The 26112-nt window shown below is 33.6% G+C and overlaps 1 protein-coding gene across 4 annotated transcripts in view; it reads left to right on the forward strand.

Annotated features, from left to right (window-relative positions):
• The window catches only part of AGL (amylo-alpha-1, 6-glucosidase, 4-alpha-glucanotransferase), a 76109-nt gene that overhangs the window by 24824 nt on the left and 25173 nt on the right, over positions 1–26112 (forward strand). For all 4 annotated transcript variants that reach the window (XM_063107133.1, XM_063107130.1, XM_063107132.1 and 1 more), the window contains exons 13-26: positions 1305–1428; positions 2150–2313; positions 2588–2689; positions 2964–3119; positions 3238–3388; positions 5540–5664; positions 5757–5869; positions 5987–6121; positions 9027–9157; positions 11090–11226; positions 11481–11614; positions 12353–12528; positions 15472–15574; positions 25010–25235. In XM_063107133.1, coding sequence (XP_062963203.1) covers positions 1305–1428; positions 2150–2313; positions 2588–2689; positions 2964–3119; positions 3238–3388; positions 5540–5664; positions 5757–5869; positions 5987–6121; positions 9027–9157; positions 11090–11226; positions 11481–11614; positions 12353–12528; positions 15472–15574; positions 25010–25235 — 1977 coding nt within the window. The remainder of the gene's footprint in view (positions 1–1304; positions 1429–2149; positions 2314–2587; positions 2690–2963; positions 3120–3237; positions 3389–5539; positions 5665–5756; positions 5870–5986; positions 6122–9026; positions 9158–11089; positions 11227–11480; positions 11615–12352; positions 12529–15471; positions 15575–25009; positions 25236–26112) is intronic.

Below are 26112 nucleotides of genomic sequence, written 5' to 3' on the forward strand. Positions count from 1 at the left end.
CTTATTTTTAGGTGTTTTCAAGATATAGTAGTAGTAGCAACTGTGAAGTTGAGTAGCTTTTTATAGTGATTATTTAAACACTAACATTATGGCACATTGAAGGTAGTTTTAGCTTCACTGACTCAGTTTCGTATTAATTATTTATAAAAATATAAGTATAAACATAGATGTTGTCTATTCCTCTGTGGGCTTTTTACAGTAACTTTTGAATAATGCTAATATTTTTAGTACTATCCTTTACCTAATGCAATTTTGTAAATGAACACTCATAATTTTTGTCTTGCTTATAAGATCTTCGATAGCTTCTTAGTCGCAAGTGTCACTTAGGTTTTCTTTGGAAGTGTGCTTATCTGAAAAATATCTATTTCTATAATTTTAAAGCAGTATTATAACGTATGTGTTTCAAGTCCTGTGGTAAAAAGTTGATTTGGTTTGGAGCTATTTAGTGAACATTAGTTAAGCTGGTAGAACATTATCTCCAAAAATTTGCAGGGTTTTTTTTATTGGGCCTTTAGCAACAGCAAAAAAATGTATACTTGTAAGATTGCTATAACATGATAACAAAACAGAATGTTAAAACTTAATTTGCTTTATTTTAAATTACAAAATCCTCTAGGATTCCACTTGTTAGCTGATAGAATTTTAACTATTGTATGAACATTTGTGCAAACATTATGTTTAAGAAAATTTTGGAATCAATCTGATTTTTTATTATAAGCCAGTATTTTCTGATTCTCAGCTAGATAGCACCATCATTAAACATAAATTACACAAGTGGAAATTGTAAGGTGTAAGAGTTTAAGAGTTTATTATCATTTGCAGGAAAAACTGGCTTCAGTCTGGTCAGTAAGATCTAATCTTTGCAACAACTAAATAATTCACCAGCTATCAATAATAACTTAGTCAACCACCTGTAAATAAACAGTCTGATCAGAGGTATTAAAAACAAACAAAAAATAGGGGGAAAGCCTGCCAGAACTGCAGTGTTATGGTTTACATTTTTTAATGACACTAACATTTTTCTTCTTCCTTTTTCTCCATGTCTTTATATATTTGCAAAACTAATCTTCCTTTTTAACTGTTTTATTCTCTTTGTAAATTCTCTTGTTTCCTATGTGTATTGGTCTGTTTGATGTTTGCTTATATATGCACAACGGAATTTATTTGGAAATTCTTTCTGAATTTCCATTTTGTCTTGCTACATATTCTTCTGTGTCAAATTCATGCCTAATTTTGCCTCTTCCCTCCCCTCTTCCCATCTTGCTTTTCTCTTTCTGTTATGTTTGTGACTATGCTTTTTGCAGTACATGTTGGATGCAGCTAGGAAATTACAACCCAATTTATACGTAGTAGCTGAACTCTTCACAGGAAGCGAAGATCTGGACAATGTCTTTGTAACTAGACTGGGCATTAGTTCCTTAATAAGAGGTAGGCTTTTAAAGTGTTATTTCCCATCCAAAACTTTAGCTTTTGTTTAAGTAGATTAAAAGGCATTTAATAGCTTTATGTGCAGTGCTTATTGATTTTTAACATAGTTAATGTTCTTTTAAATAATCTGTATGAAATTTTCTCATATGACAGTCTGTTTATCAGTAAAAATTTCTACTTTGGGGTGAGATACCTCATTTCAAATTGAAAGACCAGTGGGATGAACTGATGACTCATGAACAAAATCATTTTTTTACAAATCTCTTTTTCATTTTCTATAACATAACCTCTAGATTTTTTATGATAGATTTTGTATAGCCAACATTCTAATAAACAACATATGTTCCCTTTTCCCCACATGAGCCATTTCTCCAGTTAAGTTATAGGAAGGCTTTTTTTGTCACTTAAACTGTTGGACACTTGTTAAAATGCTTAAAGCCCATGGCTCACTCAGGACAGTGCAGCGCTGGTAGCGCTAAGGCCGCTGGTTCGGATCCTATATAGGGATGGCCGGTTCACTCACTGGCTGAGCGTGGTGCAGACCACACCGTGCAGAGGGTTGCAATCCCCTTACCAGTTAAAAAAAGAAAATGCTTAAAGCAGTTTTATTTTTGATAATATTGATGTGGTCTGTATTTTGAAAATCAGTCATAATAAGAAATATAACCTCTTCTTGTACATAAATAATGGAGATTATTAAAATATTCTGTATGTTCTACAGAGTCAATGAGTGCATATAATAGTCATGAAGAGGGCAGATTAGTTTACCGATATGGAGGAGAACCTGTTGGATCCTTTGTTCAGCCCTGTTTGAGGCCTTTGGTGCCAGCTATTGCACATGCCCTGTTTATGGATATTACCCATGATAATGAGTGTCCCATTGTGGTAAGCATCTAATCTGTTTCTTGTTTTCACTTGTTTTGCTAAGTGTTTTGATATTTAGTTCTCTGATACTTAGTAGCAATAATATCCATGTACTTCAAAGTAGTGTGTTAGATTTATAAGTGGTATATAGTTTTTAGAATGTTTTGTTATTCATTTAAAAACAAATGTACCTTATAGAATGTATTTATGCAGTAATCCCTTTACTTCATTATGCTATAGAATGGCACTTTGCATTTGAAAGAAAGTAAACTTTTGCTTTGTTGTTGTTTTCTAGCACAGATCAGCATATGATGCCCTTCCAAGTTCCACAATTGTTTCTATGGCATGTTGTGCTAGTGGAAGTACGAGGGGTTATGATGAATTAGTGCCTCATCAGGTTTGTTTATGTGTTGTTTTTAAAATGATAATAGTAATAATATCAGGTAAAATATAAGATCCTTACAACCACATAATTCCATCTATCCCACCCCATCTTTTGTGCTATTGTCTGAAATTTTACTTCTATATATGTTATAAAACACAAAATAAAATGTTACAAGTTTTGTAAAATAAGATAAAAATAAAATCCACATGGCCAACAGCTTTGAGCATTTTTATCAGAAGATCTCATTGTAATTAAAATTACATGGCTAAGTTTTACCTTTGTCCAGATTTCAGTAGTTTCTGAAGAACGGTTTTACACTAAATGGAATCCTGGAGCATCACCATCGAATACAGGTGAAGTTAATTTTCAGAGTGGCATTATTGCAGCCAGGTGTGCCATCAATAAACTTCATCAAGAGCTTGGAGCCAAGGGTTATATTCAGGCAAGAAACTAAATTTTCTAAATTTCTTTTTTAAGGTTCAATTTTAGAGTGATTCTTTCCATTTTGAGCTCTAGTTCGCAGTTTGAGAACTAACCTAGTTGCTCTTTCTGTTTCTCAGGTGTATGTGGATCAGGTTGATGAAGACATAGTGGCAGTAACGAGACACTCACCTAGTATCCATCAGTCTGTTGTGGCTGTATCTAGAACTGCTTTCAGGAATCCCAAGACTTCATTTTACAGCAAGGAAGTGCCTCAAATGTGCATTCCTGGTAATGCAATCTAAAAATTGTTATTGTAATTATATCATTTTATTAAACTATACATAATGTTATATTAAATTGTGGTAGTATAATATGTATATTATAACAGTGCAAGTGTGAACCTAGTTGAGAAAAGGAATTAGAAATATTTGGTAACTTATATTTCTAATGCATGGAACAAATCTTAGACAGAATACTCTCAAATGTTAACATTTTTTGAGTTCTGAAATATTTTTGTTTATATCTTAATACATTCATTTATTTTCTAATTTGTATAAAATAAACATGTATTTTTTTAATACCCAGAACAATGTGTATTTATGTGTTTGTATGTATGTAGATGCATTACATATGTGTGTGTATATCAGTGTGTGTTTGTGTATGTGAATGCACATACATCACCACATATATATAAAAACTAAAATGGAAAATAGTCTCACCTAATATTTAAGGCTTTATAATCCATCCCTTTCTACTCTCCTAGCCCTGTGTCACTCCACTATTTCAGCCAAATAGATATATTCACTGCTCCCCAGGTAGTCTTTCTTCCACCCATATATGAATTGTTTACATCTTTCAAGGACTAAAGTTCAACCTCCTTTGAGAAACTTTCTATAAGTACTCAGTAATCTTTTTCACTCTTTTAAACGTATAGCAATTATAGTCTGTCTCTCATTTCACAAGTATAAAATATGAGCAATGAGATATGTCATTATTCCTTGGCATTTTTCTAGATATGTGTATTTTATTTCCTTTCTTACTATTATTATAGACTGCTCCAATGCATGCAGCAACTGTCCAAGTTTGCTGATTGATTAAGTGAATGAAGATTCCCATAAAAATCATCATATTTTACATTGGTTGCTGGTTGCTGAATATGCATAACTCCAACTTTTAAAAGTTATTGACCTGAATCGTTTCAGAGTTAAATGTTCATTAGTTTCTTTAACTCTTTTCAAATTTATGTTCAGTAATCTCATCTGGTCTTTGCTAATGTACACATATAGTTTTACAAGACTACAGTCACTGTGTACAATATTATCTCTGGTTTTGTTAAGTCATTGATCAATCTTAAAACATTTCCATTTGTCTGCAAAATTGTGATGTTCATTACATTAAATGTTGTGTATTTTGTTATGTTAGTATTTCATTTTTAATATTTTTTCATATGTTAGTATTGTTCTTATTTATTGTTTTGAACAATTCTCCTAGTTTATATTTAGGTAGAATTTCTGGATCAAAAAGTACTGTCACTTATTGCCAGATTAATTGTTTAAAGCTCAAATCATTTAAATAGTGAAGTTGAAATTTTATGTATCCTTTAACCCAGCAATTCTACTTCTAGGTATATATCCAAGAAATTCTCATACATTTCCACTCAAAGACATTCACAAGAATATTCATTGCAGAATTATTTATAATAGAGAAAAATTAGAGACAACCTTCATAGAATGAATGCATTTTGGTATATTTATATGGTAGAATACTATTTGGCATTGGACATATATGAGCTAGAGCTAATGTAGCAATGTGAATGAATCTAAAAATACAGTGTTGACCAATAGAAAGCAAGTTGCAGAAAAATATGTATAACTTGAATCCATTTTAATAAAACTTGGAAATATGGAAAATAATATTATATGTTATTTAGGGAAACATACATGTGTGGTAAAACTGCTAGGAGAAATGAACACCAAACTGCAAGTAGCAGTTACCTCTAAAGGGGAAAAAAGTATACACAGGGGCTTCAGTTGTATTTGTACATTTTTTTTATGTGAGGTAGTAGGACCTGGATTTTTTAAATTTTTCTCTACTTTTTGTATTTGTGAAATATTCCAATTTTTTTAAAATGTAAGTCTTTCAAGTGGTTTATTTCTCTGTTCAAAATTAGGAAGAATGTAGATTGTTCCCCAGAGCCATTGTTATTTGATAAGATCTCTTTTCAAATAAAACTTTGTTAATTAAGTTGTAATTTTTTTAAAAAAGCATATGTGAAAAATGCACCTTTGTTGAATCATCTACCTTCAGACCATTTTGTATTTTTTAATTAACTGATATTTAATCTTCAATTTTAAGTTAAATGATATGAAACCACTTTAGCAATTCCTAATTTTAAAAGGTTCCATATGAAATTTTTTTTTAATTTTTATATATTCCTAGGCAAAGTTGAAGAAATAGTTTTTGAAGCTAGAACTATTGAGAGAAATACAAAACCTTACAGGAAGGATGAGAATTCAATCAATGGAATGCCAGATATCACAGTAGAAATTAGAGAACATATTCAGGTATTTGGGATTCTCATCTTACTACTATGTTTAACATTTTAAAGACGTTAGAATTATTTGTTGAATGGATTTTTATATAATTTTCCTTCAAGCTTAATGAAAGTAAAATTGTTAAACAAGCTGGAATTGCCACAAAAGGGCCAAATGAATATATTCAAGAAATAGAATTTGAAAATTTGTCTCCAGGGAGTGTTATTATATTCAGGTATGTTAATTAGATTTCAAACTGTTGACTTTACTTCTATTTTAAACAGTTTGCATGTCCTGTTAACTTTGAATAAATTACTCCTAAAAATTAACCATTTTTTATTAACGTTTTCAGAGTTAGTCTTGATCCACATGCACAAGTTGCTGTTGGAATTCTTCGAAGTCATCTAATACAGTTTAGTCCTCACTTTAAATCTGGGAGCCTTCCTGTTGACAACTCAGACCCTATATTAAAAATTCCTTTTGCTTCGTAAGTATGCTTTATTTTCTAGAGATTTGCCACTTTAATAACTATTAAGTTATCACTAATCTGATTTAAGCGGTTTTCAGAGTTCCCTATATAGTTGGTACTCAAAGTGTGGTCCACAGACCAGCAGTGGCAGCATCACCTATTGCTAACATTTTATGCTGTTGCTTTATTATTTGTGTGTGCGCTCACACAGGCGCCCTTTCAGGCTGGTGCACTCTCTCTGTATAGATACATACATGCCTACATACATACACACACATATATACACAAGGGAACTTCAAAAATTTCGTGGAAAAGTTCATATTATTCCTTAATTCTTTTTTTCCACAACCTTTTTTATGTACCCTCGTACATCTCTCTACCTAGGCACACACACAGTTTGTCTGAACTATTTGAAACTAAGTTGCGTACATCATTTTTTTTTAAATTACCACATATTTTACCACATGATTTTTTTAAAATGCCAACATATTATTTATTATATTGCTGTACCATAATTTATTGACTCAGTCTTCATTTTTTGAACATCTAGATTGCTTCTAATTATTCTCTATTATGTATGTCTTTGTACATTCATCTTTGCATAAATTCTTAATTATTCCCTCACTAATTATTTCCTTACTAGGCGGTACCACATAGTATCAAAGAATATGGGTTTTGAAGTTTAGACCTGGGTTTAACTTCAGCTTCACTACTGTCAGTATGATGTTGGACAAGATATTTAGAACTTTCTTCATTTCAGTTTCCCATCTGGAAAATGGGGATTATAGTAGTACCTACCTCTTAGATTTTGTAACGATTAAAAGGATAATGTGCATAAAGCACTTAACACAATGCCTGGCACATAGTATATGCTTAATATATGTTTGCATAGTATATGCTTAATATTTGCTTAATATATGTTTGCTAGGATAAATTTCCTGAAATGGAATTTGGGGATTAGACTCTGTCCGTATAGTTGACGCTTTTAATACATACTGTCAAATCCCCTCTGGAAAGATTGTTAATTAATTTTTTCAGCTCTTTGTAAGAGTGTCCATCCTTACAAGTACTGAGTATATATTACTATAATGTAGTGTTTAAGAGCATGGAATATAGAATAGACTACCTGGGTTTGAATTATATTTCAAACTCTTATTAGCTATAAGATGTAAGACCTTCATCAAGTTATAATAGATACAATTATAGTGCTTCTCATGCAGAGTTGTGAGGATTACTTACATAAAATATTTAGAATGGTGTTTGACACAGTAAGTGATTGATAGGTGTTAGCTATTACTAATTAAATTGGTAAATACAAAATCATTAAAAATAACATCTCCTTTTAATTTGAGCTAAAAAAAAATTTTGGCCTTTGGCCATTTGTCTTTATTCAATGAAATGTCATTTTATGTATTAGTCTATTTTTCTATTGTATTCAATTTTTGTTTGTATTAGTCCATTTTTGTGTTGCTATAACAGAATACCTGAGTCTGAGTAACTTATAAAGAAAAAAGGTTTATATGGCTTACAATTCTGGGACAGCTGCATCTGGCGGAGGCCTCAGGCTCCTTCCACTCATGGCAGGCAGCCAGAGGGTGCAGGATCACATGGTGAGGAAGCAAGAGAGAGTGAGAGAGGAGGTACCAGGATCCTTTTAAACAATCAGGTCTCTTGAGAACTAATAGAGTGAGAACTCACTCACCTCTTTTCCCCCAGGGAGGACATTAATCTGTTCATGAGGGATACACCTCCTATGACCCAGAAAGCTCCTAACATTGTCAGACTGGGGATCAGATTTCGATGTAAGCTTTTGGGGGACAACATACCCAAATTCTATCACTGTTCTTACTAAAGTAGTTGCATTGTGAAAGAAATCTGTGATGAAGTAGCTTTGCATTTCTATGGAATGCTTATAAAATGCACATTTCTCCTTGGACCCACTCAGATTATCTTGGGTCAAGGCCAAGAAATCTGCCATTTAATAAGCTCCCCCCGGGGAATTCTTATGGAAGGAGTTCACTGGCTATGTGATGAAAAACCCTAGAGTTGAGTTGGTGCTGAGGCTGCTGATGGATCTGATTCAGGCTTGACTCACAAATTGTGGTTGTGAAGAGGGAGGCTGAGACAGAGGGAAAAAAGCATTGCTGACAAAGAGTTTTTAAGAAGAGAAGGAAGTACATTCAAGAGAATATGTGTTCACATAAAATGGCAGTTATGTAAATTGACTTTACCTGGGCACTAGAAGCTCAAGAAAATACGGTTTCAGTTGTATTCAGGTGTGGTCAGTTGGACAACCTCACTGCTAACTGAACAAAGGGAGATAAGTGCCATGATAGTTACACTTCCCTCTGACCATTGTCAAGAAGCATCTTTCTCTGAGAAAGTTCTGGTTTCTTGAATAACATAGCTGAGGGACAGTGCAACCTTACAAGAGGAGAGAAGGGACTGGGAGGGAAATACAAAGGCAGAGACAACCTGATTTCTGAGGTGGTTAACTTTGACTGTTGGTTATCCTTTTCCTGGACCTTTGGTAAGTATTTTGGATTTAAGATAACTAACAAAAAAATTCTCACTTAGGAGAACATAAAGGAGGAAAAAACTAAGTTCAAACTAGAAAGATTTAAAAGACACATTTATCAGGTAAAGGATATAGCAGCCAAAAGATTTTTCTAGCATACTTCTAATCAATAAAACTTGGCACTTGATTATTTCCTTGGTTTGGGAGTAATGTTATTTCTAATTGAATTTTTGCCCTTTAATTATTATTTGTAATGTTTATATATATTTATTCTTAAATATATTTATATTTTAATGTATATTTGACTAAGGCATTTTATGATTATAATTCAGATTTTCTTTTGTTTTTGTCAGCAAGTGAAATTTCAGTGTATTTAACCAGTTGCCTTTGTTTTTCAATTCTTAGTATTGCCTCTAAATTAACTTTGGTTGAGCTAAATCAGATACTTTACCGATGTGAATCAGAAGAACAAGAGGATGGGGGAGGGTGCTATCACATACCAAACTGGTCAGCCCTTAAATATGCAGGTCTTCAAGGTAAGCAGGTGTGAGGACAGCTAAGCTTTCTGTTTTTCTTTTAGGGTCATACGGTATCTTCTTTATAGAAATTAGAGGGTGGGCTCAGAGTGTGACTGCTAGTGTTCAAATTATGGCTCTGCTGCCTATGTTTGATTGGCCTTCGGCAAGTAACATAACTTCTCTGTGCCCCAACTTCTGCCTGTATAAAATGGGGATAATATTACTTAATTTAGAAGGCTTTTGTGAGGATTAAATGTAAAACACTGAAAACAATATAGCACAAAGTAATCACTCAGTAAATGTTACCTAGAATTACTAGTACTATGTCATTATGTTACCTAGAATTACTAGTTCTATGTCATTATGGCTTTCTGTTTTTCTTCTAAAACATTATTTTCAGCACGAAATGTTTTGTGCTGTGACTAATAAAGAAGTGTATATGTTACCAGTTTTAAGCAATTATTTACTCCATTTTCACTCTGATCTGTTGAACTCCTCCTTCTACTTGACTGAAAAGACCACATTTTTGTGAACTCCTTTTCTGGCTTTTGTCTTTCTTTAAGTTAATTCTGGTTCTTTACTAATTCTGTTTTACCCTTCTTATGAAATGATTCTACTCATTATTTCTAAATATAATTGCCCTTACCTGATTTACTTTTTTACTTTTTATCAATCTTTTTCCCTCTGATGGTTTAGTATTTTTAGCAGCCCAAGGGATAGTTCCAGCAGACAGTTACTAGCAGCCTCAGATTAAATCAGACTTAACCACTTCATTGACCTTTCTCTCCCCTAAACAAAATTCCCTTCCCTATTTCCCTACTTCTTTTAATACTGTATATTCACTCATGTTGGAAACCAGAAACCATTCTTAGATCTACCCCTTTCCGTATTCAATCAGTAATTATGATTTATGGATTCTTTTTCATATTCTCTTTGGTATACCATATTCTTTTCATTTCTATAGTTATCACCCTATGCTAGAATTAAGTAATAACTACAAAACTAACTGACCAGGGGTTTTTTAAATTTTTTTTTATTGAAACATAGTTGATTATACATGTTCGTAGGGTACAGAGTTGACTATCAGTACTTGTGTACAATATGTGATGATCAAATCAGGATAATTAGCATATTCATCATTACAAAATGTAATCATTCTTTGTGTACATTAACCAATTTCTCACTAACCCCCTTTTCCCACCTCTAGTAACCACAGTTCTGTTCTCTCCTTCTGAAAGTTCAGCGTATTATTGTGATGGTTCATTCATTCTTCCTTTCTTTTTTTCCCCAATGTTAAGTATCTATTTTTTATTTCTTTCTATATTTATCATTACACAATGTAATCATTTTTTATGGCCCTTTACCAATTTCTTCCTCTCTTTCTTTCTTTATTTTTTAGCTCCCATTTATGAGTGAGGACATGCGGTAGCTTTTTTCTTTTAGTACTTTGAATATATCATCCCATTCTGTTATGGCCTGTAAGGTTTCTGCTGGGAAGTCTTATGTTAGTCTGATAGGGCTCCCTTATAGGTAACTTGATATTTTTCTCTTGCTTGAATATTAATGAATACACCACTTTTCAACATGAAAAGACACAGGCTTATCCATTTTTTCCCCCTAGATGTCTTAGGACAGGAGAGCCATGCCGGTTGCCTTTGAATATTATAACATTAAAATCCAAAAGAATAAGACCAGTCCCAGAAGTTATGAATCTTGGAAAGCTCTGTGTAGCCCTTGTGACAGTAGTCCCTTTCAGTATGCCTTTGCATCCTGGTTCAAGCCACACTTACTTCCAACCATGTTCAGTGCCATCATGGATGATCCAGCCCTTGAGTCTGCCTCTGCATGTGTTCACCCTGAATCATTCGAGGCACGACTAGCATCAGTCTACGCTATGGGAACAAATTGACTTTTCCAATAATACAGCATAATATGTCTTTCAATTTTTAGGATTAATGTCTGTATTGGCAGAAATAAGGCCAAAGAATGATTTGGGGCATCCTTTTTGTGATAATTTGAGATCTGGAGATTGGATGATTGACTATGTCAGTAGCCGGCTTATTTCACGATCAGGAACTATTGCTGAAGTAAGTAATGCTGTATTCTAGTCCAAAAAAGTCAAGGGCACAATAAGTATTATATTACCATATTATATACAATGTTTGCTTTATTTTCTAACCTGAATCATTTTCCTCCTTTCTTCGTCATCTTTCAGTTCTAATAAATGGAAATCTTAGTTGATAGATTGTGAGATAGTAAAGTTTATGTTTAGATTTACATTTTAAAATACACTCAGCCTGTACACATACCAAATTAACTTTTAAAATTACTTTTATAACAGGTTGGTAAATGGTTGCAGGCTATGTTCTTCTACCTGAAGCAGATTCCACGTTATCTTATTCCATGTTACTTTGATGCTATATTAATTGGCGCATACACCACTCTTCTGGATATAGCATGGAAACAAATGTCAAGGTATAGCCAACAAAGCTTGAGTAAATAATCATGTTTATGTGGAAACTATATACAGAGTCACTTTATATATGCTCTTAAAAGACCAAACATGAGGAATTGGCATAGACTCATAGAGCTAAAAAAGTTTATAAGTGAATAGAAAATTCATTAACATTCTTTAGTCTGGAGCATACAGAAACAATCTTAGATATTAAAATCTGTTCTATAAAGCTAATGAAATATGTTGATGGGAAAATTAAATGGTTTTATGTTATTCGTTTCTATTTATTCATTCACTTATTGAGTTATTTGATAAAATTTTTAGAATATACTTGCAATTCTTCTTCTAATTTTTCATCAATTAAGAGAAAAAAATATTCTTCTGTTACTATGAATGAAATTTGCCTTTATTGATGAATTTCCCTAAAATGAAACCACAAATTGAAATGTACCAGTGAGAGCCACTAAATTGATTTGGGCATAATTTCAGAAAGAGCAAATTTTTTAACCCTACCATTTGTTTCACAACAGTCCATGGACTTAAAGCCAATAAAATAATAGATGAAATGTAAGCAGTTTTGAAATCTAACCAAACTGAAAATTTTATTTACTAATATTATTGTTGCATTTTGTTACACATTAGTATTATAATTTATGTAGAAAAATTATTTGAAGGAAAGGAACCAAGTAAAAATAGCGCTGCTAAAAAGCTTTCTATTTCTACCAATAATGTTTTAAACTCTAACACCTTTGTTACAGCTTTGTTCAAAACGGTTCAACCTTTGTGAAACACCTTTCATTGGGTTCTGTCCAACTGTGTGGAGTAGGAAAATTTCCTTCTCTGCCACTTCTTTCACCTTCACTTGCATATGTACCATACAGGCTAAATGAGATCACAAAAGAAAAGGAGCAGTGTTGTGGTTCTCTTGCTGCAGGTAAGAAATTATGTACAAGATTAAAATGTATAAGTCAATAGTATTCAAAGAGGAAATGTTATGGGGATAGGATTGTGATGGTATCCAAGATTTTATGTTACTGCTTAGTAAAATTTCATAGTTGCTATGTAATATAACTGTGCATCAGGAATTTGTGTGCTTTTTATTGTGTCTATCTAATTCTTCTGCATGTTTCTATTTTTTCCAACTCTTGGCATTTTGTGTTTTTTAAATAAAATTTATTTTACTACCCTTTTTCCTGTAATATATTTTTTCCCCAATTTTTAAAAATAAACACAACTTTGTAATTACCAAGAGATCATGTAAAGGTCCTCTACAAGTTAAAAAACACAAATGTTAAACAATTTTTTTATTATATGTATAATTGCAGTCAAATGCTTACAGCCATATTCATTGGCATTCTTTCCTGCAAGTTGATTTAAAACCTGAATAAAATAACAAATTCAAGTAAATAAAATACGCTGAAGGACAGGCTTTTGTTCTCTTTTTAATAGATTTCAAGTGTATTTTTAGAGAGCATGTAGTATTTGAGGCCACTAAAGTTTTGAACTTTCTAAACTAAACCCAAAAATATCAAATTGCAGGAAGAAAGTACTAGTAGTATTTATGTGATCCCCTCTTTTTACCCTTAAAAAGACTTAGTAGCACCCAACAACTAAAATAGAAATTGCCTTTTCATTTAGAATGATCATGAAACATTCATAAAATTCAGACTTTTAATTCTATAATTGTGTTTTAGATTTTCATTTGACTGTTTGATCTCCTTCTGGTACCTGTTTTTTCCCTGTGAATCCATGCAGAGATGCTCATTAAACTGAACTGGGCCATTGTGGGGAAAAAAAAGTGAAGAATTTGGTTTTAAAGCCTATTTTTTAGAAGCCTATTACATAAAATAATGATCTCAACCTTTTTGATTGTGCACTACTGCTGTTAAACACCCCCAAAATGTACATTTATACATTATACATGATAAATGATATGCTGATATAAGTTATGACACCTGATATACTTACATATTAGATATAACGTAAAATGAAAATCAAAACTAAAATTATAAGTTGATAAATGAATATAAATAGAAGTTCTGGTATTTGCTTCCAGATCCCAAGGGACTATTTTTCCATACTTCCCACTTGCAAAAGATAGGACTATACTCAGATTTGCAGTCAGGTTTTGGGGGGGTTCATTTTAAACTGGCTTGGAATGCCTGCCTTTGGTGATAGTATTGCAAAAAAAATTATAATTGTAAACTTTTATAATAACTGACAAGGTAAAAATCACTTAGAAGATATGTGGTCTATAAGTTGTACACTCTTAGAAGTCAAAAAGTTAGTACAGTCATTTCCACATATTAGTGCTAAGGATTTTACGGTTTAGACTTTTTAACCAAAACAGACTGCCTGTATTGTAGAGCATACCAATTCAGCTCACCTTTGAATCTGTCTATACTCATGTTTCTTACAAGGTGTTATATGGGTTAAAGTATTAGGAAGTCTGTATGGCACAAAGTGATATATATATATCATATGTTTATATGTTAACTGCTGTCGTCATCATCATCATCATCATCAAAATTTTCCCCAGCAATACATATCAACCATACATAAATAATACATAGTGTGTTTGGGGAAATTTTGTACCAGCATTTTGGAGACAACATAGAAAAAATGTTCTAACCATGCCTTTAGTTCTGATCTTTCTTAACAGAAGAAAATCATGTCTAATCCCCAAGAAAAACAAGACCCAATAAACAGAAACTTCAATTGTTAAGTACTCTTAGGAATCACCAAAATTTTATGTCAAATTCTTTTACTTTTCAATTTACACTTTAGTATTAATCTTTTATTTCAGTCATTCAACAAGTATTTATAGGGATATATTATGTACCGGTTACAATTTTCAGTGTATAGATACTCACTGGACTTACTTTCTATTGGGAAGATACTGTCATTCATTCAGCAGACAACAAACAAGCAAGATGATTTCAGATGTGCTTTAAAGATAGTTATGAATAAATGCTATGCACATTCTATGTCCTCAGTTTTCCCTTCCTGAAATATTTTATTTATGCTTTCGCACATTTTTAATGAATTTCTAATTTTCTTTGCTTTGCTTTCCTTTGACTGTTGTTTTTAGTACAAATACAGAAAACAATCATATTTCTTTAAATGTTTGATAAGAAATCAAATTCAACCTAAAAGTAAAATTTTAGATTTTATTCATTAATTATTCTATTTTATCTTATGCATAAAGGAAGAAATTACCTATTTGGGTTATTTATCACATGCAATCCTTGTTTTCATTGGTGAAAACTGTTTCTGACTAAGAAAGTATAACAACTTTTTAAAATTTAATTAATTTTTTAATTCACAAAAATTGTATATATTTCTTGTGTACAAAGTATAACACTTGTTTTTAATATAAATTTTGACTCATGGTAAATTAATAAACATATTTAGACATCGTTATGGTAATCGTTTCGTATTTAGATTTATCTATTGTCCTTAAATTCAGAGAAGAGTTTTTTAAATATATAATCAATGTTATATTAAGTTTTTTGTGTGTGTTAAGTATTTAATCTCTGATTTCAGTCTTTAAATATAATTTATAAAAGAAAGTTTGTCTGTGTTTAAAGATACACATTCAAATCAGTTCCGATAAGCATCCCTCTCTAGCACTGGTTCTTAATCTCTTCTGGGTCACAGATTCTTTTAAGAAACTGGTGAGACTGTGCAAATTCATTTCATTAAAGTTGGCATAAGTATAGACATACATTTTGCAGACAATTTTAGATGATTTGCAGACTCTTCTTAAAACTCATCCTTGTAACCCAGATTTAGAGTGACTGTTCTATATTAATGGAGTTCATAGTTTGTGTGCATTATTATGATTAACATATTACTTTGTTCTATTTTCTGTTAGGCTTACCTCATTTTTCCTCTGGTATTTTCCGCTGCTGGGGAAGGGATACTTTTATAGCACTTAGAGGTCTACTGCTGATAACTGGACGCTATTTAGAGGCCAGGTAGGAGATACTTGAAAAAGTTGCAATGCAAGTTTATGACTAAAAGTTTCTTACATGCTCTTCTTGACTTTCTTCTTACCCATCTATTTTCAACAACATCTTGATGGTGTGTTTTTCTTAATTTTTTTTAGTATGTTCATTTATTAGAATTATAGAATTTTTCAAGGGCTGAATATCTTTGGAGTTCTTCTAGCCCTTCATATTACAAGTCAGGTTATCTTCAACATTTGCTAATTTTTTTCAATAAAACTAAAAATTTGATAACCATTTTATGCCTTCTAAAATGAAGGCATTGCTGGCTCTTTGAGTCTTGTAGAAAGAATTATATTAGGTTTTCCTCTATTTGTCGTCAGGCCTTGTAACCTCCAGTTTTATGTTTTCTAGACTTACAGTGGTATTTTCTTATGTCACAGTAATACGAATGAATTTACTGGAGGTTGAAAAGTTCTACAGCAGTGCCATTCAAAGTGTGTTTCACAAATTAGTAATGTCACCATTCTCTAAGAGCTTGTTGGAAATACAGACTCTTGGCCCGTGTTCCAGACCTCCTGAATCCAAATTTGGGACGGGGAGAACAGGATTAGAGGGCAGAAATCTGTGCTTTCACAATGCCTTCAGGTGATAGCAGCAGCCTAAGGCTAAAGTTTGAAAGCACTGCTCTACAAGTTAAAACTTTCTTTGGATTTCCTTTGTTCTTTAATAATACGGAAAGCTGTTACTTCCTCCCCTCCTCACCACCCCCTACCCCCATTGATAACATGTGCTGACGTCTAAGTGTATGGAAATGACATCTGTGAACAGCGGATGGATGGGGGGCTTTATGGATCACTGAAACACAAAGCTTCCAACTGCTCTTCTTATAAAAAGACATTAAAAATTTCTCACTTTGAGGATGTAAAATATACTTCATTTTTACGAAATTAGCGTGTTACTCAAAATCATAAGCATTATCTGCAGCTCACCTAAACTATTCCATGGATAACTGACATATAAATACTCATAGCCCATTTGGTGTCTCAACTGGGAAACTACAGTGGACTGGCATACATATCACTGTAGTCATGGGAAAAACTCATGACGAGCTAGAACTGTACAGATGACCATAACCTTTTCTCAAAATAGGAGGAAACTGCATGTCATGTGACATGTAACATATTGTGTCATTCAAACTCTACAATATCAAAACAATAATGCCAAATATAGAAGGTATTTTAAAATTCTTGGATGATGTTAAGCAGGCACCCCACAAACACCTGTGGCCCAAAGTAATGAGAAGTCTCAAGTCCTAGAATCTTATGTCCAAACAATACTTAACAGAATTGTCAGCTCAACATTTCTTTTAAAGAGTTAGAATTAGAAATCCATAGTCTACGTTAAGGAGCCACAGATAAATAAAATATGTATATAACTTTCTGAACACTTCCTTCAGGTTGTATATTTTCTGGGGCATTCTACATGTGTTACTCTGCATCGAGCTCTTCACATTACTTATATTTATAGCATTTCTCTACATTAGGAGATTTCTCATGATACGAGTTAAAACTTTTAGCAGAAAAGCTTTTATGACACCTTATTTTGATGCCATAAGGAAAAAAACTGAAGTTTGCCTCTTCAGATGCAAAAGTTTTATTTTTGCTCCCTTTAAAATCGAAATTTCTAGGGCTGACCAGTTAACTCAGTTGGTTAGAGCACAGTTTTATAACACCAAGGTCATGGTTTCAGAGCCCGATACTGGCCTGCTGCTACAAAAAAAAAAAAAAAAAATTGAAATTGAAATTTCTAGGTAGACATCTGAAATAAATTACATTCTTCCCTGCTAACCTAATAACATAGTAGGACCTTTTTTAAATTCTCATTATGGGGCTATAGAAGTTTGGGAGTCTGCTTCTTCCCTAAGTGACCCTAAATGACTGATTTAGAAAGAGGAAATGGAACATCAGGATTCAGCATAGTATAGTGTTGAAGAACTTGGGTTAGGGCTAGACTGTCAGCTTCTAATCCTGGTTCCAAACTACCAACTGACAAATTACTTCTGTCTTTGTGCCATCTGTAAAAAGGTTATAGTATTTACAGTACGAAGTTTTTGTGATGATTAAATGAATTAATGCAGTTAGAGTGTCTAAAAGAGTATTTGCCACATACTAAGCTTACCATAAATGTTAATTTTTTATTATTGTTGTTGTTTGGACTCTCAATTATCGGTTCTATGCACTATCAAAAAAATTTTTTTTTTTTTTTGTGACTGGTAAGGGGATCGTAACCCTTGGCTTGGTGTCGCCCGCACTGCGCTCAGCCAGTGAGCGCACCAGCCATCCCTATATAGGATCCGAACCTGCAGCCTCGGCGCTCCCAGCGCTGCTGCGCTCCCAGCGCCGCTGTGCTCCCGAGTGAGCCACAGGGTCGGCCCCTATCAAAAACTTTTGCTTCTCAATTTTATATATGACTGTCTAGGTCATGGGTCAGCCAACTTTGGCCTATCACCTGTTTTGTACAATGTGTAAGCAAAGAAAAGCTTTGACCTTTTTAATGGTCATTTAAAAAAAAGAAGAAAGGAAAGAGAATATGTGACAGACCATATGTGGCCCACAAAGCCTATAATATTTACTATACAATCTTTTACAGAAAAAGTTTGCCTACTCCTGATCTAGAAGATTTTCAGAGAGTAATGTATTTCTTAGAGTAGTGATAGCTGCTATAAATTATACACTTTTAAATTTCAATGGCTTTTTACAAACAAAATTTATTTCTTGCTTATAGTCCTAGATGGGTGTTTAGTGGGCAGCTTTCCACATAGTGATTCAGGAATACAGGTTCCTTCCATCTTGAGGATCTGTCATCTCCCAGGGCCTCTGAGTCCTCTTCAGTCAGCTGGCAGATAGGGGAGGAGAGCCTGGGAAAAACACACCTGTTTTCTATGCACTTATCACACATCAGTTCCGTTCTCATTCTGTTGCCTAGAATGCAGTGATCTGGCCACAAGCAATTAGGTTGGTTGGGAAATGTAGGAAATCCATTTTGGTGGACACAAACCTATACCACATATGGTTCTAATTCTTCCCTCTACAGAGGTATTCATGGATGAGAGACCTTTTCATTCAGTTTTGAAGGGTATGACATTGTTTTTGATGATTAAGATTGCTAGCACTCTGACCTTTTATTAATTGGAAATGTCACTGGCCATACTAACACTTTTGTACAGTACTCTAGAAAGTAAAAAGTTTACTGTTGCACTATTGTTTAACAGGTGGGCATTAAACTGAAACATAGAATTAATAAAATTTCTGAATGATTTAGCCAAAAAGCACTGAGGCCTAGGCATTTTAAATGACTTTTCTAAGGTCGTATAGATGGCAAAGTTAGGATTTAGACCCAGCCTTCTTATTTCATAATTTCATGCTCTTTATAGAATGCCATGTTATAAACTAAGTTATCATTTGGTGTATGATAGTAGAGTAACATTTTAAAAGATAAACTGTCTTCTACCAGTTTTTATTTTTATTTATTTATTTATTTAATTTTATGATGACAACTGTTTTATTACAAGAAGGTATAATTCAATGTTAGGAAATCTATTAATATAAGCAATATAAATCATCACCAATGATGATAAAAAGCATGTGAAAAAATTTAGCAACCATCCTGATAAACACTTAGTTAAATAAAATGAAATATCACTTTTGTCTTTGGGGAAAAAAATCAAATGCTAGCAATTTATTATTATTCAACCTAATAACATTAAATAAAATAGAAATAGTTACATAATAAAAACATATTTATCTCAGCTCACAAGCCATTGCATTTTTAAAACAGTAAAATGTTAGAGTTACAACATTTTGGAAGGAAGATGTAAATTTATAATTATTTCCTGAGATATAGCTGCTTACCTGTAGAACCCAAGAGAATCAGCAGGACCTTATTACAAAAAATTCAGTATGCTAAAGGAATATTAAATTAATATTTGGAAGCCAACAGCTTTCATATTTGCAAATAACAGTTAGAAAATACAAGAAAAAGTCCCTATTTACAATAGCAAGATTAAATACAAAAGAGTAATCATTACAAAGATGTAAAAGATATTTTTAAAGAAAACATTAAAATAGCATTGCAAGGCAAGACACAAACATGAAAAAATATAACCACATATTGTCATTGAATAGGGATGCTGAATATCATAAAGATTTTAATTCTCTGTAAATTACCTTATAAATTTGACACAGTCTGTGTAAAAAGAACTGATAAAGAAACAAATGACAAAATTTATTTTTTTAATAAGAAAACATAATTCATTCTACATATCGGTGGGGTACAATGTTGACTATCAATACCTGTGTGCAATATGTGATGCTTAAATGCAACATTACACAATATAATCATTTTTTGTGGCCCTTTACCAATTTTTCCCTTATCTCTCCTTTCCCTCCCCCTCTCCCACCTCTGGTGTCCTCAGTTATGTTCTCTCCTTTGGAAAGTACAACAAATTAATATGATTGTTGTATCTTTCTTTGTTTCTTTGGTTTTTGTTTTTGTTTTTTATCTTCCACTTATAAGTGAAGACATGCATTATTTCTTTTTCTGTGCCAGGCTTATTTCACTTAACATAATTTTCTCTAAGTTCAGCCATGTTGCTGTGAATGGCAAATTTCATTCTTTTCATGGCAGAGTAATATTCCATTGTGTATATATACCACAATTTACTTATCCTGCCATCCATCTATGGACATTTAGGTTGGTTCCATAGCCTAGCTATTGTTAATAGAGCTGCAGTAAACATGGGAGTGCAGGTATCCCTTCAACATAATTTCCATTCCTTTGGGTATATACCCAGCAGTGAAATTCCTGGATTGTATGGCAGTTCTATCTGTAGTTGTTTGAGGAACCTCCATACCGTTTTCCATAATGGCTGCACCAATTTACAGTCCCACCAATAGTGCAGGAGTGTTCCCCTTTCTCTGTATCCATGCCAGCATTTATTATTTTCTGTCTTCTTGATAATAGCCAGTCTAACTGGAGTAAGATGATATCTCAGAGTGGTTTTGATTTGTATTTCCCTAATGATTAGTGATACTGAGCATTTTTTCATGTGTCTATTGGCCATTTGTATATCTTCCTTTGAGAAAGATGTTTCCAAGAATTGAGTTGCCTACTCAACTCTTTTGCCCATTTTTCAATCGGGTTACTTGTTCTTGTACTGTTAAGTTGTTTTAGTTCCTTGTATATTCTAGATATTAATCCCTTGTTGAATGCATAGTTTGCAGATATTTCTCCTATTCTGTAGGTTGTCTTTTTCACTCTGGTAATTGTTCTTTGTTGGTCTTTTTTTTCCCCCCTCTTATTACCTGTGCTTTGGGGGTCTTATTCACAGTCTTTTGCCCAGTCTTACTTCATGAAGTGTTTCCCCTGTTTTTGTCTAGGGGTTTTATAGTTTCAAGTCTTATATTTAAGTCTTTAATCCATTATGAGTTGATTTTTGTATATGGTCAGAGGTATGGGTCTAGTTTCATTCTTCTGCATATGGATGTCCAGTTTTCCCAGCACCATTTATGGAAGAGGCAGTCTTTTCTCCAACATACATTCTTGGTTTCTTTATTGAAGATCAGGTGGCTGTAAGTACATGGGTTCACTTCTGGGTTCTCTATTCTGTTTTATTGGTCCGCCTCTCTGTTTTTCTGCAAGTACCATGCTGTTTTGGTTACTATATCTTTGTAGTATAATGCCTATGGCTTTTTGTTGTTGTTGCTCAGGATTACTTTGGCTATTTGTGGTCTTTTGTTGTTCCATATGAATGTTAGACTTGTTTTTTCTATTTCTATGAAGAATGTCGTTGATATTTTGATGGGCATTGCATTGAATCTAGATCACTTTGGGTAGTATGGACATTTCCACAACGTTAAATCTTCTAATCCAAGAGCATGAAATGTCTTCCCATCTCTTTTTGTCCTCTTTAATTTCTTTCAGCAGTGGTTTGTAGTTCTTGTTGTAGAGATATTTCACCTCCTCGGTTAAATTGATTCCTGGGTATTTTATATTTTTGATGACTATTGTAAATGGGCTTCCTTTCTTGATTTTTTTCTGCTACTTCATTTATTGGAGTATAAAAACACTACTAATTTTTGCTTGTTGATTTTGTATCCTGCAACTTAACTGAAATTGTTTATCAGCTCTAAGAGTTTTTTTTGTAGTCTTTAGATTCTTCTGTATATCGGATTATGTCATCTGCAAAGAGGGACAGTTTGACTTCATCTTTTCCAATGTGGATGCACTTTATTTCTTTCTCTTTCCTGATTGCTCTGTCTAGTACTTCTAATTCTGTGTTAAATAGGAGTGGACATCCATGTCTTGTTCCTGTTCTTAAGGAAAAAGCTTTTAGCTTTACCCTATTTAGGATGATATTGGTGGTAAGTTTGTCATATATGGCGTTTATTGGGTTGAGATTCTTTCCTTCTATACTTAATTTGCTGAGAGTCTTTATCATGAAGAGATGTTGAATTTTGTCAAATGCTTTTTCTGCATATGTTGAGATAATCACATGGTTTTTGTCCTTGATTTTGTTGATGTGGTGTATCAAATTTATTGACTTGTGTTTGCTGAACCATCCTTGCATCCATAGGATGAATCCCACTTGATCATGGTGTATAACTTTTTTGATATGTTGCTGTATTCTGTTTGCTAATATTTTGTTGAGGATTTTTGAATGTATGTTCATAAAAGATATTGGCCTGTAGTTTTCATTTTTTGTTAAATCTTTGCCTGGTTTTGGTATCAGGGTGATGCTGGCCTCATAGAACAAGTTTGGGGAATTGGCTTCTGTTTCAATTCTTTGGAGTAGTTTGAAGAGAATTGGTATTAATTCCTCTTTCAAGGTTTGGTGGAATTCAGCAGTAAAGCCATCCCGTCCTGGGCTTTTCTTTGTTGGGAGACTCTGATTACTGTTTCAATCCCATTGTTTGTTATTAATCTGTTCAGTTTTTCTATTTCTTCTCAGTTCAGTCTCAGTAGTTTGTATGTGTCCAGAAGCTTACCAATTCCTCCAGGTTTTTAAATTTGTTGATTCTTTGTATTTCTGTGGTATTGGTTGTAATATCTCCTTTTTCATTTCTGATTTTTGTTACTTGGGTCTTCTCTCTTCTTAATCTAACTAATGGTTTGTCTATTTTGTTTATCTTCTCAAAAAACCAACTTTTTGTTTAATTAATCTTTTGTATCATTTTTGGGGTCTCTATTTCATTTAGTTCTCTCTGATCTTATTTCTTTCCATCAACTAATTTTGGGATTGGTTTGTTCTTGTTTTTCTAGTTGTTTGAGGTGTACCATTAGGTTGTTTATTTGAAATCTTTCTATTCTTTTGATGTGTTTATTGCAATAAACTTCCCTCTTAGTACTGGTTTTCCAGTATCCCAGAGGTTTTAGTATGATGTGTCTTTATTTTCAATAATCTTAAGATGTTTTTTGATTTCCTGTTTAATTTCTTCTTCTACTCATAAGGTCATTCAGGAACATGTTATTTAATATCTCTGTATTTGTATAGTTTCCAGAGTTTCATTTGTTATTGATTTCTAGTTTTTATACATTGTGAAAATATACTGAAATGATATTAATGTTTTTAATTTTGTTGATACTTGTTTTGTGACCTAACACGTGGTCTATCCTGAAGAATATTCCATGTGCTGATGAGCAGAATGTATATTCTGCAGTTGCTGGATGAAACATTCCGTAGATATCTGCCAGGTTCAATAGGTCTAAAGAGTAGGTTAAATGCTTTTTTTCTCTGTCAATTTGTTGCCTAGACAATCTGTCCAGTGCTGAGAGAGGGGTATTCAGGTTGCCAGCTATTATTGTTTTGGAGTCTATCTCTTTCTTTAGATCTTTTTTTTTTAAAAAAGATAATTTATTATACGTTTGTGGGGTACAAAGTTGACTATCAGTAGTAGTGTACAGTGTACAATGGTCAAATCAGGATAGTTAGCTTATTCGTCATCACAATACATAATCATTCTTTTTGTCTGTTAACCAATTTCTCATTAATACTCCTCCTTCTCCCCCACCCCTCCCCTTTTCCACTTCTAGTAACCATAGTTCTGTTCTCTCCTTCTAAAAGTTCAATGTTTTGTTGTGATTGTTGTTTCCTTCTTTCTCTTCCTCTCTCTTTATTGTTTACTTGTTTATTCATGGATTCAGCTCCCACATATGAGTGAGGATATGTGGTATTTCTCCTTCTGCACCTGCATTGTTTCACTGAACATAATTTTCTCCAGGCTCATCCATGCTGCTGCAAATGGCATAATTTCATTCTTTTTTATGTTGCTCTTTGGCTGCAGTGGGTGACCCTAGGCAGACTTGTTGGAACCCAAGCTAGTGTCTTGCGACCCTGATGGGTGCACTGGGGTATACTGAAACTTCTCAGTTTTATTGAGTGATCCTGGGTGAGGTTTCTTTCCTCTTTCCTATAGGCAGAAGCTCTTCCTAGATTCTTGCTTCGCCCTATTGGGGGATGGTTAGTGGTGGTTAGGAATTTTCTTCCTTATTCCATTTGACTATCCTGTGTTTTTGCACTCTACAGGGCTTCTGTGTATATCTCTCCCCAGATCAAGACAGTTACCTGGTCTGTGCATGTACCTCACACTGCCAGGTGTGTTACTGTGGAGGGCATTGTAATTCTCCCATGGATTGGGCCACTGGGTCACAGGTCTGCACTAGCTCTCCTCTTTCCCTAGGCTCCACTGGTGACCCTCATTGTTTCAATGCAGTCAAGTGGCCAACAGGCCACCTGCTTGGCAGCAGGTTACCCTTGTGGTGGTGATGGCTTTGGCAGTGGTTGTGGCAGACCAAACACTGCCAAAGTCACCACATGGCAGTGATGTATGTGGCAGCGGCAGGCAGTCTCCAATGGTGCCCTGCACTGCTGCAATGTGTTGGTGGGGGTTGCCTTCAGCTCCTGAAGGTCCTCACAGTCCTGCCAGCTGTTGGTGGGGACTGCCATCCTTCTACCAGTTTTTGAACATGCATTATGTTTTTCAAGGTCAGCTTCTCCAGTTTGTTTTCTTATATGTTTTGCTTTTGTTATCTACTATTTAAAATAATAAATCATGATCAATAGTTACTTAGATTTTGAAATACCATGGATTTCAAAAGCAGAATGTAGAGTTTTGAGGGACCTTACAAACCACCCAGTCTAATACCTAACTCTACAGATGAAAGCATTATATTAGAGAGGGTAAGTCACACAGATTGTTACAGAAAAAGCCATGGCTTGAATCAGGTTTTCTGACTTAATTCAGTGCTTGTTCTATCATACTATGACTGCTTTCTACATGAAAAATAAAGAGTAAAAGAGAAAAATCTTCCAAAATATAGCCACCAAAAGTGACTGTTTTTGGTCTTCAATTTTTTAAGTGTTTGTTTTCATTTCAAATGATCCATTTAATTCTATTGTTTTAGGAATATTATTTTAGCATTTGCTGGTACCATGAGGCATGGTCTCATTCCCAATCTCCTTGGTGAAGGAATTCATGCCAGATACAATTGCCGGGATGCTGTGTGGTGGTGGCTACAGTGTATTCAGGATTACTGCAAAGTGGTTCCAAATGGTCTAGACATTCTCAAGTGTCCAGTTTCCAGAATGTATCCTACAGATGATTCTGCTCCCTTGCCTGCTGGCACACTGGTAAAGATGATTTCTTAAAATACTTTTTCCTGATAAATTACTTTTAATTTCTTTTATAAAAATAAATGTAATTAAGGATTATTCAAATATTTGTATTTATTTATCACTTGCTGGTACTGTGAGGGATTGCAGAGATAAGACTTGCTCCTTGCCTAGGGAGTTTGCAACATGGTAGAAGAGATGTTGTGTACATAAATTTGGTCATTGCCACAAGGTGTAGAGGAAGTGCTGTGTAGTATCATGAAAGAGAGAGAGAAGCTGGGTTTTGGGGAGGACTTCAGAAGGTAGCTGAAATTTCACCTAAACAAGCCTTAAAAGTTGAATAAGATTTCAGGAGAGATGGGGGAAGTTGTGGGGAGATATTAAAAATGAAAGGAATAGTAAAGTGAATGGTAGATTGTACAGTTTAGGATACTCTGCTCAGTCTAGTTTCGCTTTTTGTGCAGGGTACCTGCAGGGTAGTGAGAAATTGTGGCAAGAGTGAACCAAATTTTGGAGAGCCTTAGCTAACAATCCAGGGAGTTCAGAATTTATATTATGAACAGTGAAGAATGGATAAACATTTTTAAGGGTTTTTCCACACAATTAAGAATGTTCAGTGATATTGTACTTTTGTCACTTCTGACCTGACTTTATATTTTATTTACTATATGACTGTGAGGGAATTGTAAGTTACCTAAGGGCTAGAATTTTTGTGTCCCCATGATGTTTATTTATATCATGAAGTACTCGAAGAACATTGTCCAAAGTTTTTTTTACCTGTTTTCTGTGGTTGACTGACATTTTAGTTACAATCAATATAGGCTCATATTATTAGGCAGGTACTTATTTTACATATAACTATTTGTATCCTCATAGTCTATCTGTATTAGTCCAT

This window comes from Cynocephalus volans, chromosome 8 (assembly GCF_027409185.1).
Source record: "Cynocephalus volans isolate mCynVol1 chromosome 8, mCynVol1.pri, whole genome shotgun sequence".
NCBI lineage: Eukaryota > Metazoa > Chordata > Mammalia > Dermoptera > Cynocephalidae > Cynocephalus > Cynocephalus volans.